The 12,920-nt window shown below is 43.8% G+C and overlaps 1 protein-coding gene across 1 annotated transcript in view; it reads right to left on the bottom strand.

Moving 5' to 3' along the window:
* Positions 1-12,920, bottom strand: part of ARL3 (ADP ribosylation factor like GTPase 3) — a 41,179-nt gene that overhangs the window by 18,406 nt on the left and 9,853 nt on the right. The window contains exons 2-3 of the mRNA XM_030885988.2: positions 10,513-10,656; positions 7,431-7,547 (exon numbers count right to left, since the gene is read on the bottom strand). Coding sequence (XP_030741848.2) covers positions 7,431-7,547; positions 10,513-10,656 — 261 coding nt within the window. The remainder of the gene's footprint in view (positions 1-7,430; positions 7,548-10,512; positions 10,657-12,920) is intronic.

The raw sequence follows: 12,920 nt of genomic DNA, 5'->3' as shown, positions 1-12,920 counted from the left end.
GTTCTCTGTCATTTGGCGTTTCTCTCAAATCACTTGCACAAATTTTGAAAATTGCTACATAATAATGCCAGGAAGAAATCTATAAAACAATTTCCCCATTTATTACTTGAGAAAAAGGCCAAGTGAAAAAGACAGGGGCACACAACCGGTCTGTGACGAGCCCCTCGTTTGTTCTTGGCAGTGGCTACCGCTCCCCGTCACCCTCGCCTCAGCTCTTCCTCCTTTCTGCATGATAGTGTCTGTTTTCTCCTGGACAACAGAGGAACTGCTTTCTTCAAGAAGAGATAGCCCTCTTTCTTTTTTTTTCTTCTCTGAACATGCCTGCGGGTTAATCTAGCCATATTGAAACGCAAATTGATCATCATAAAATTTTAAAACAGACTACTAGTTCATCAAGAGGTTTGCTGGTGGTTGGCCAGGAAGTTTCAGAGAGAGACATTCAGTACGCTGCGGGCTGAGCTGTCATCAATCACCTCACAAGACCTGTTCTAGAAGGTTAGAATCCGGGCACTCAGAATGATGCTTTAAGCAAAGCCAATTCCCGTCTTCCTGGGCAATCACTTTGGAATTCTTCTGTGGTTGTGGGAGGGAGGACTAGAGCAAACAACCCTTCCTTGATGAAGCCCTGCCAACTCGGCCTCATCCAGGGAGTCGGTATCCGGTGTGTGGCGGGGAGCTCTTTGTTTCTCCTCTGGCTTCTGCTCCTCCCTCCTGCTGCCACCTTTGGGCCATTTTATTGCTCCGTTTCTCCACCAGAGGGTAGACAGAGACAAAAAGAGATGGCACTAAAAACTGCAGGTTTTCTAAATTGATAGCGTGACTAAGGACAAAGAAGCATTCTTTGGACATAATCCATGGTGGTCAGTTACTTTGTCTTACTGCCCTGTCCTGCTCATACCGATGAGCAAGGCTGTGGGCCATCTTACTGCAGGGTGTTTGTGACCGCTCTCACTGGTCGTCCTCTGGTTTGGATAGGGACGTGATGGCAAAGTTATTTAAGTCGTATGTTAAGTTTCAAAACAAAACTGATAATAGTAAAGTTTAATAGGAACATGACAATAGCTGAAAATAAGCACCTGACTGTATTTTTATCTATAGGGAAGGCTATCTGTCATTATTTCCAGGCCTAAAGGGAGATGGAAGCTGCCCCATCCTCCCTCACACCTCACATGTGCTTGGTTTCTTTTTGCCTGAGAATGAGCCTGGCCCTTTAAGGCATTGCCTTAACTCTTCACAGCCCTAAGGAACCATTGAATGCTCTTAAGCAGGGCGAACTTTTTCTGGAAAGGGTTAGGTTGTAGATATTTCAGGTTTTGCTGCCCAAACAACCCCTTTTGACACTATTCTACTCGTGCTCTTGTGGAAAAGCAAGTATTCAAAGCCCATGGCCATGAGTCATTCTGACTCACAGAGACACCACAGAGGGTTTCCAAGATTCTAAATCGTTATGGGAGCGGATAACCAACTTTCTCTTGCAAAGTGGCTGGTAGATTTGAACCACCACCCTGGAGATTAGCAGCCTACTTAGCTAACCCAAGTGCCACCAGAGTTCCCCACAGTGCTACCAGGGCTCTTTAAAAGCAACTATAGACAATATGTAAACAAAGAGATTTAGTTGTGGTCCAACAGAACTTGACTTGGGGATCCTGAAATGTGAGCTTTAAAGAATTTTCACATTACTAAATACTATATCCTCCTATTCACCCCTCCCCCTAAATATTTAAAAATGTCAAAACCAATCTCAGCTCTCAGGCTTTGCAAAAACAGAGGGAAGGTCATATTAATTTGCTGAGCCTTGCTTTACAGCAAGAATTTAGCATGGTGCCCTCAAGGTAGAGCAGCGTAGCGTTAGTCAGGCAACTGGATGCGTCAAGTCTACAGCGTGGAGTCTAGGGTAGTAAGTCTTTCTCAACCAATAATGGAAGACTGTTTTATATACAGACAACCAGCAGAACCTGCCACCCGTTGCCACTTTAAACTGCTGCAAAACTGGCAAATGGGGCTAAAAGCGACACAAGGTCTTGGAATCTAACCCTGGGGACTGAGTTGGTCCCCAAGACTTATGTCACCTCAACAGCACTGGGAAATAATGCAAGCTTGACTCAGAATCCAAAATATTTGCATGACCTTGCATTGGCAGCTATGTAGCCAGGGAGGGCTCCTCCAGGATTACACATTAATTCCTGGACCTTCTCAGGATCTTAAGGCAATGCATGCCATCTATGCGCCCGGTGTCGAGCTTGTGGTTTACATTAGACTGCTCTTCTTTAAGCCCTCCTTCGAAGTACCTTAATCCAGCTGGCAAAGCACCTTAATCCAGCTGGCAAAGCGAGAGGGATGTTATTTCTCTCCGCCATCTACCCTAGCCCAGCTCTTGACTAAAAAATGAAAAGGGCATCTTTGGCCTTGAAAGACTTTAAAAAAAAGATTAATAGAGGGTACTTAGTACAGTTTCAGAGTTATAGAATAACTGAAGAGAGAGCGGTGCACAGAGCTCCTCACGTCCCCCTCCCACTATCCCTGAACGATTCTCCAAGGACATCTGTTACAGTTAATGAGCCCATGCTGATGACACCATTATTAACTGTAGTCAGAGTTGGCACCAGAGTCCACCCTGTGTGTTGTACAGCTCTATGGGTCTTGATGAGCACAGAGCGACATGCATGCAGGATTATCGTTTCATACGGAATAGGTGCATCACCCTAAAAATCCCGTTCTTCACTTCTTCATCCCTCCCCTCCATGGCCCTGAAGCACTAGGGACCCCTGGTGTTTCTACGCTATACGTAGGTTTGCCTTTTCCACATGGTCATAAAGTGGGAACCACATAACAGGCAGTCTCTTCGCATTGGCATCTTTCCCTTAGCAATGCATTTAAGGTTCCCATGTCTTTTTGTAAGGCGTCCTGGTGGTGTAGTGGTTACATATTGGGCTGCAATCTGAATGGTTGGCAGTTCAAAACCACCAGCAGCTCCGCAGGAGAAAGACTGGGCTTCCTACTCCTCTAAATAGTTGTAAACTCAGAAACCCATAGGAGGTCGCTATAAGTTAGCATTGAATCAATGGCAGTGAGTATATGTCTTTTTACGGCTTGATAGTTATTTTTTCATTATTGAAATACACTCCATTGTATAGATGTGCTGGTTTTGTTTCTCCATTAACCTACTAAGGCCATTTTTGTCAGAATCCACACGCAGTTTTTGGCAACTAAGAATGGAGCTGCTGTGCACATTCATATGCAGGTTTTTTAGGAGACAGGTCTTCAACTCATTTGGATAGATAGCTGGGAGCACCAATGCTGGAAACGTCCGCGCTTCTTCTAACATGGGCGTGCCATTTTGTGTTCCCACCATTGATGGATGAGTGTTCTTGCTCCATGTCCTCTCCGGTACTGGGATAGGCAGCTTCTGGGATTTGAGCCATTCTCATAAGTATGTTGTGGAACCTCATGGCTTAAGTTTGCAATTTTGTAATGACATTTGATGTCTGGCTTCTTTTCATGCATATCTATGTAGTGTGTCTGTTTAGATCTTTTGCTCATTTTTATATTGGGCTATGTTCTCCTTGTTGTGTTTTATGGGTTCTTTGTGTATTTTTAATAGAAGTCAGATACATGTTTCACGAAGATTTTCTCAATCTGCCCTGGCGGCACAGTGGGCTGTGCGTTTGGTTGCTAACCTTCAAACACAAGTACTTGGAAACCACCAGCTGCTCCGGGGAGAGAGTTGAGTCTTTCTACTCTTGTAAAGGATTACAGACTCTGGGGAAAAATGAGGAGCTGATGCCAGGGGCTTGGGTGGAGAGTGGATGTTTTGAAAATGACGAGGGCAATGAATGTACAAATGTGCTTTACTCAATTGATGTATGTATGGATTGTGATAAGAGTTGTATGAGCCCCTAATAAAACGATTAAAAAATAATAATAAAATAATTTAAACTGCTGAATACAAAGTTGATGATCTGAAATGGAATCCCCCACCTAATTTAGAATGTGTGTGTGTGTGTGTGTGTGTGTGTATTCATGACAGATGCTGTGTTTGGAATAGATTTCGGAGCGGCATGGCAGAAGTAAGGAGACTAGTACAGATGATATTGCAATCATCGGAGAATGGGCCAGTGGCGGTAGAAAGAAGTGGCCAGATTCTAGAAATCCTTGGAAGGGTGTGTTGATAGGATTTGCTCATGGATCAGATGGGAGGAGGGAGAGGAGAAGGAGTAGAGCATGCCTTCAGTGTTTCTGAATAAATGGAACTGCCACTGACTCAGAAGGCTGGAGGAGGAGTAGAGTTGGGGAGGAGTGGCTGCAGGTAGGAATTTGGTTTTGGACATGTTGAAGTGGAAGTGGGAATTCCCAAAAGGCAGCTGGCCATTTATGAAACAGTTAGGGGGCTGGGGGGCAGTTGCAGCTTGGGGCTCTCAGTTTGAGACTTGCCAGCAAGCAGGTGGTTCTCTGAGCAGTGAAGCAGAGAAGAAAAGCACAAGGACTGAACCCTGGGGCACTCTAACACGGGGAGGTTGGGGAGACAAGTGAGGTGGGGGGTGGGGGGAATAGTGGCGGCTGAGGAGGAGTGAGAGAGGAGAAAAGCAAAACAGATGGGTATTTTGAAAATCAAGGGGAGAGAATGTTTTAAGGACATCATCACCAAGCACATGAAATGTACTAATAGGCCAAGTAAGAGGAATGCTAAAACCAAACATGGGACTTAGCAGGCTTACGAGTGAGCCTAAATAGAGGATGCTAGAGTAATTGGGAAGAAGAAAGGAAAAACAGAGAGCCTAGAAAACTCTTTCAAGGATTCTGCCATAAAGGGAGGCTGAGCAGTGAGACACTATCCAGAGAAGAACATATATACGCAGTCAAGAGAAATGACTTTGTGGCTGGTTGGTTTTTGAACAAGAGAAATGAGATAGGATGTGCGTATGCTGACAGGGATGATCCAGTAAAGAAAGAGACAAGTTGGAAGCAAAGTCATCAGCAAAGAGTGAAACTATTTGAGATGCGAGCGTTTTGAGAAGAAGAGTGCAGTGTCGTCGAGGAGGGTCAATGGACCAGGAAAGCAAAGGAGGATTACCAACCAGGCTGAGGCAGGTGACACACACACTTACAGCAAGACTTGTCACTTTGGTTTAATTTATTTAAAACTACATGCATAGTCTTACTTACACTCAGCTCCACAGGCTCAACCATGGAACAGATAGAAAATTGGATGAGAGCAGGGCTGGAGTTTGGGTTTTTTTTTTAGGTAACTGTGATAAAGGGAGAGTAAGATAAAGGACTGGATGATATCGACATCATCCCTGATTATAAGGCTGAATCATAAAATCTAAGTTGGTTAAGGAAGGAAGGAAGGATGTGAGAAAGATAAGAGTGCAGTTAGGATCAATGGATCATGGGTGATGGTGTGTATCAATAGCTAGAGTCAGAAGACTAGCAGGAAAGACGGAGCTAGGAGAGAGTGAGATGCCTGAAAGAATGCTGACGGAGATGAGACCATTGGAGATGACAAGGTCGATGGCTGGGGTTCTTAATCTTTTTTTGTGTCATGAATCCCTTGGCAGCCTAGAACCCCTTCTAAAATGAATGTATAAACTAAAATACACAGCGTTATAAATACATGATATGGAATCAGAGCTATCAAATATATTTTTTTAAAAGCAAATCTATAACAGAGGAATATGTACACGTCTTTGTAACCCATTGAGCAAGATCCAGAGGTGATTCTAACAATGGCCATGATTTTGGAGTAGTGATGAGCCTGCACAGTATCTCATGGTGTCTGCACGAACTATAAAAGGAGCCTCGGTAGCATAGTTGTTACGTGTCAGGATGTGATCCACAAAGTTGGCAGTTCAAAACTACTAGCCGCCCCTCGGGAGAAAGACAGGCCTTTCTACTGCTGTGAAGAATTATAGTCTGGGTAACTCACGGGCAGTTTTACCCTCTCCTGCAGGGCTGCGATGAGTTGGCATTGGTTGGATAGCAGTGAGGTGTTGTTGCAATAACTCTAACATGATATGCAAATATCGACTGCTATTGGAAACAAATACTAACATCTCTATAGGTAACAAAGTTATAAAAGTGACTGATAGTATGGTGCTCTATAGCCAATGGTCACAATGGAAATAAGTGTAAATTTACAGCTAGAGATCAGTAAAATCATATGCTCTCTCCCTCGTCCAAGCTCAGGAGACCCTACATTTTAGGGTAAGTGGCTGAGGGAGGCTGGGAGACAAGGTCGCTGGAAGACTGGAGGCGACGGTGAAGGGGTGGAGGCGAGAGAACGGGAGAAATCTCATAGACGGGCATTGCAGTTTCTCAGAATTGAGAAAGAGTAGTCCTAGAGAAAATGGTAGTGAGCCGGGACCTAGAATCTCAATGTCTGCAGGAACCCCCAGTATGCTGCTTCTGCTTCTGGGCAGGTACAGCTACAGGCAAATAAAGACTTTGTTCTGAGTGAGACTCGACCTCCCTACGGCTCTCCACACTGCTCCTAGCTCTGACCTGATGGCTTTGAACTGCTCACCATGCAGGTCGCAGCCCAATTGGTAAACTCGACACCACTAGCACGCCTTACAAAAAGACATGGAAACCTTCAATGCGTTGCTAAGGGAAAGATGCCAATGCGAAGAGACTGCCTGTTATGTGGTTCCCACTTTATGACCATGTGGAAAAGGCAAACCTACGTATAGTGTAGAAACATCAGGGGTCCCTAGTGCTTCAGGGCCATGGAGGGGAGGGATGAAGAAGTGAAGAACGGGATTTTTAGGGTGATGCACCTATTCCGTATGAAACGATAATCCTTCATGCCTGTCGCTCTGTGCTCGTCAAGACCCATAGAGCTGTACAACACACAGGGTGGACTCTGGTGCCAACTCTGACTACAGTTAATAATGGTGTCATCAGCATGGGCTCATTAACTGTAACAGATGTCCTCGGTGAAACTTTCAGGGATAGTGGGAGGGGGACGTGAGGAGCTCTGTGCACCGCGCTCTCTTCAGTTATTCTATACATTTAAACGAGCCTCTTGGCTTAGGATAGTCCTTGAGGCAACTGAGGACAGTTCTAAGTAGTCTCTTTTCCAGGTGGAACATGGTCCCGTCTCTCAACCACACCTTCTAGGTCCGGGTTTCTAGGACTTTCACGAGCTTGCTTCCTGTCTTCAGGAGCCGCTCTGATGTGCACCATCTTCTAAATTCCCTACTGCTGTAATTAATAAGGTGGGTGTGGGCGCAACACTGTTACTGAGCAGCAACAAAACCACTTCTTCAAGTTACTCAAAGGTCTTCCTTCCTCCGTGCCACTCCGCAGCCCGGGTCACGGCGATGGGATGTTATGGCAATGGAATGGCCGCCCAGAAAGAACACGACCGTGCTCATGTTCCTAGCACTCGGCAGAAAAGACTGAGGTAGTGTATCAGAAGGAGTACTTACAAGAATGTCCGTATTTTCAAAATAATTCCTCCAGTATGGTCTAATTTTCCTCTGTCCACCAATATCCCATACATTCAGTTTAAAACCTTGAGATTGTACACTTTTGATGTTAAAACCCTGAAACAGATAGAGGCAAAAACACCACGTTTTGTTATGCCCTGAGACAGTAATTCTGATAAAGTTGCATTCAATAATTATGTATGCTGAGGCACTTTGCTGGGCGTGACATGGTTGACATTGAAGCTGGTTGGCGGGTTGAACATTTTCTAGGCTCTAGCCTACTCTCAAACCAGCAGTTAATAAATTTAACTTTAATTACAAAAAAAAAGATGGTTTGCTGTGACAGCGCAGAGAGAAACATATTTAGATCTGCCTTGGTTCATTCAGGTTGTGGAGTCAGTGTTACAAGTGTCACTTTCAGTGATGAGTATGAACAAGGAGGCTTCAAAGAGTTCACGGTGAACTTCAAAGTGAATTAAAAGACCAAGGAATGTTTCCATGAACTGTTGGAAGCCCCCTCAAATAGAGAGTTGCTCAGGAGGACGTAGTGTGAGAGTAGCTCTGATAATCAATACAGACATCCCGCCGGTGAATCCAAGGCTGGTAACCCTAACAGGGCAGGACGCGGCACTCGGGGGGAAAAGAGAAGCGGCATCCGAAGACTCAACAGAAGAGAACAAATCCTGAGTTTCACCCAACAGGGAAGTTTCTGGGCAGTAAGGGCTACAGTTTCTGTATTCCTGACAATGCCTGGAGCCTAGTAGGTAGACACTACATAATAGTTGTCGAATTAAATAGAATTCTCCTGGCAAGAACAGCAAGTTGGGAGGATTGGTTTCTCAAACGGAGTGCAAAAGAAAAACAGTTTCCTCCTACGAATCTATGGTGGGGAAAGGGTGGAGCTGGACCCAGGATACTCCGTGGGAGGCTGGGTCCAGTCAGTGATCAACCCAGGAAGGTGGGACATTTGACAACAGCCAATTCAAGGTCTCAAGGGGAGCCCTCTGTTACAGGCAGGGATGGAAACGCCCAGGTCGGAGGGCAGTTAGGGCTGTCTGCTAATGGGCTTTTCTGAAGCCAACTAGAAGCCAACCAAGGTCCGGCTGATGTGAACTGGGAGTGCGGGAGGCGAGAAAGAAATGAACAAGACCCCTGAGGTTTGGGGAGCACACGTCACCATTGAGAATCAAAAACAACGCACAGAAGGCTTCCTGCGAGAATGGTGAGAGGTGCCTTCGAAATGTTCAAGGACAATGGCGTTAAAAGATCATGGACTTTGTCCATGAACTCTTTGAAGCCCGTTTATACAATAAAATCAATACTTGAGAACTCCACTCAGCTGCTTGTAACCGCAGGAAAAATACCTGGTCCAGAATAACTGGAGTTCAATAGGCCCAGGGTTGTCTCCATAAGCACTGGCTTCCCCCGGAAGCTTCTGAACACTCCTGTCTAGCACAGGAGGACAGAACACAGGGCGACTGCCTGCCTGGGGACTCTGTCACCTAACTGGACTCCACACTGACCGCGGCACTTCTAAAGGCCAGTGAGTGAAGACACTCAGTTTAAGAACTCCAAAGGGAAGTGGCTTGAGCTTACTAGAAAGCCTGCTTCCTTCTGAATCAGTGACAAACCCACTGTGGTGTATTAAAATGTTCATACTCATTATGATACCAAATGTCCATGCTAGTAACATGAAATCCTTTCTAGAATGAGGCAGGGAGTAAATAAGAGTAAATCCTAGAATTTAGTTTTACGTCCCAGGTGCTTTAAAATTCTGGAAGGCATCAGACCCAAACAGTGTACTAGAGAATTACTCTAAGGAAACAACAATGGCGTGGATACAAACACTTAGGGATGTGCATTGTGCCAGTCCTTAAATCTATAACAATGCAGAATGGTGTCCATGAAAAACTAAGTGAGCGAGATGACCCAAGGTCAGTCATACATTTATTGGAAATACACCCATCCTACATACGTGTAGGAGAAAAGACCGCATGGTATTCTCTTACATGTCAAGCATACACTCCTAACTTTCTAAACTTACTAAATGGACATAGTGACTTTTTCATATAAAATAAAAACACGTAAAAATTTGTTTTTAAAGAATAAAGGTGAAACTTAACATGGTATGATAAGAAGGTCACCTATGACCTTGCCCACGAAGCCTGGAAGTTGGGACTGGAACTGGCCGGGGTTGATAACTTTGGTTTATTTCCCTGTTGGCAGTGAGGAAGGCCTCTGTATGGCCTACGGTGATCCAGCCTACTGTTAAAACTCCAACAAAGAGCTCTTCTCGCAGAAATTCTGACCCACGATGGGAGCTTCCAGCCCTCGTAGGCTAGCCCACTGTCATTTGCTCCGCCTTGGGCTCTATGCCAAGTTTGTTCAGAAACTCTAAGATTGCTCTTTGGGTAGCAGGGAGATGACTTTCTACAGAGAGTTATAAATCAGTAATACTCACAGACCGTGGTAACAGAAAACCCTGGTTTTGCTAAAACCTCTATGCTCCAACACTTCCAAGATAAGGAACAGGGCTGTCCCTCTAGTCAAGAAGCCCAAAGGTCGGCTTTTCTCAGGACTTCCTAAAGGGAATGGCATCTAGAGATGCCTATTAGAACGTTTCCCGTCAGGACTTGTCTTCACACTTCCAAACTGGGAGCACATCACGTCTATTTATGTTGTAAATGCCCTTGGGAAAGAAGCGTATGACACTAGATTGTAAAATATAACTAATTCTTTTTCATTCTAAGAATTGGTACATACTTATACTTATTAGGTTTGAAAAAATAACGCTCAGTTATTGACAATGGCTTTTTTTTTTCACTTTACACATTCTTTGTACTTTTTACATGTGTTAATTTCTTAATCAGGGAAGGTAAAGTGATTAAAAAAACAATGGGGGTGGAACAATTTGGATCTGAGGGATTCAATTATGTCCTGATATATTTCAGAAAGTTTAGATTACGCTTAGGATACATAGACTGCTCTCAAAATAAAGCTTGGAGGTGGACAAGAATATTTTCCCATTATGCCTTTTGTGGTTTTCATCCTCACAGCCCCACATGGGGCCCAGACGGTTCACCTGTGTAGGTGTGATGTGGCTGATGTCTTCAGATGCCAGCTGCTTCAGAAGCGTGGTCTTGCCAGCATTGTCCAAGCCCAGGAGAAGGATTCTCACCTCCTGGTCTGGTGCACTTTTCAACTTGCGCAGGATTGAGAGTAAGCCCTTGAACAACCAGAGAGAGAGAGATTACTTTGCGGGGTACTGATGTGATGTCACTGACCATCCAAACGCCTCCTCTTCTTTCAAAAAAACAAAAAAAAAGGTTTTGGTGATGGAGAGAGAGCTTATATTGTCATAACTTTCTATTCTAATTGATCATATTTGCTTCTCCTTTTCAAATTTTGGCAGAAACCTAATTCAACACCCTAATAAATGACATGGTTTATGCCGTTGCTCTCACTAATCCGGGGTAGCAGCAGTTACCCCTAATCCCTGGCGCATATGAGCCACTTGCTCACCTGTTTTCCTGTAGCGCTTGGGCATGCTTATCACAGAGTCTAAAACGCACTTCTCTGTTCTGTTTTCTTTCACCCAACAGGGAAGTTTCTGGGCAGTAAGGGCTACAGTTTCTGTATCCCTGACAATGCCTGGAGCCTAGTAGGTAGACACTACATAATAGTTGTCGAATTAAATAGAATTCTCCACCCAAGGTGCTATTTTATGGTGCTGTACAAAAAAATATGAAAGGGCACAAATTTCCCCCGCCCCCTCCCCTTTGCTCCCCAGGATCCCTTTATCATTTCATGTGTAAGACTTCTATGTTCAAAACACCCTCCCATTACCTGACTTGTCCTATGACCCTTATAGTAAGGCTAGGTGCATGCTCCAGAGCAGGACCAGTTCACTGTCCCTCAGACTCGTTGGAGGGCTGGACTATAGTTTTAAAAAAAACTATGAACAAATTTCTGTGCACACTGCACATATCTTATTTTGAAGTAAAAAAAACAGGGCAAAAACACCCGGCGGGCTGGATGTGGCTCGCAGGCCATGGTTTGAGGATGCCTGCAGACTCTTTATTTTTCAGACATAGACTATTTTTAGACTGTTTACAAAGTCACAAAGAAAAAAAAAAAACCTCAAAAAATCAACCACCAAATTTTAACTAGAGTATTTTTGACTAGAAGTCTAATATTTTTGTGTGTTGTTTCTAATGATTTCTTTTAAAGAATAAACCATGTTGCTTTTTAGCTTAAGACCTAATTTTTACATGCTAGTTATTTGTTCTGCTCCAACAGCTAACAATTTTGGTCTAATGAGGCTTATGTGGTAGTATTTCAGGGTTTAGAGGACATGTAATCTAATCTTTGCATTCAAACAGAAATTACTTAAGATGAGTCTCAGAAGTACACAAAATGGTCATATTTGTTATCTGCAATGAGCCAGGCAGTATTTCAAACTAGTTTGCTCAATAAGAACAAATAATACTTTCATGGAATAGTTCTCAACAAGCAAGTCTCCGAGAAAAACAGGCAGGGTTTTATAAATATGCGGACGCATTAGGCATTCTTTTCTACCTCGGAAACTCTGCCAGTTCTGGTATTGAATCTGCACTGACTTGTTGAGGGCCTTAACCTCTCTAAGCCTAATTTTCCCCCAGTAATGCAACAGAAGGTTTAGGCCAGTGTTTCTCAACCTTCCTAGTGCCGCGACCTTTTATTACAGTTCCTCATGTTGTGGTGACCCTCCCAACCATAAAATTATTTCCGTTGCTACTTCATAACTGTAATTTTGCTACTGTTCTGACCCCTGTGACTCCTGTGAAAGAGTCATTCGACCCCCACAGGGGCTGGGACCCACAGGTTGGGAACTGCTACCTTAGGCTAAGGTAGAATGACGAAAATTCTATGCCAAAAGATGTGAGTAAGAGAGACTAAAAAGACTAAACAAAAAAGATGGGCAAGTGGGGCTACCTGTATTTACTATATTAGTGTCTCTCGCCTTGTTTTCTTGTGACGTGCACGCATTAATCTGGAAGGCATGGTTCTGCCTTAGTGAATGAGTGCTGTTGAAAATTTTGCCCTATAACAACCCCTGTTATTTATGCAAAGAGAGTCCAATCACTTAAGAGTTGAATCTGTACAAGTCAATAGTTTATGTTTGTGGGTCTGAAGCTAGCCTATACATGTAAAACCCCTTTTCTCAACTGTGTTTTAAATTCTATACCATTGACTACATTACTGACACTATCAATTAGAATTACCTTATGCCCCAGGGGGATGACTTATAATGTTCTCTGTCATAAAATGATAAGGATATCTCTAAAGTAAACCGGAGATATATATAAATCGTAGATATGTAAATGGATTTTTTTTTCAGTTTTTTTTTAAAATCATTTAATTAGGGGCTCATACAACTCTTATCACAATCCATACATACGTCAATTGTGTAAAGCGCATTTGTACATTCATTGCCCTCATCATTCTCAA

The sequence above is a fragment of the Echinops telfairi genome, unplaced genomic scaffold (assembly GCF_000313985.2).
Source record: "Echinops telfairi isolate 266 unplaced genomic scaffold, ASM31398v2 ScPeMD7_70;HRSCAF=299, whole genome shotgun sequence".
Lineage (NCBI taxonomy): Eukaryota > Metazoa > Chordata > Mammalia > Afrosoricida > Tenrecidae > Echinops > Echinops telfairi.
This window is presented reverse-complemented; position numbering and strand designations above follow the sequence as displayed.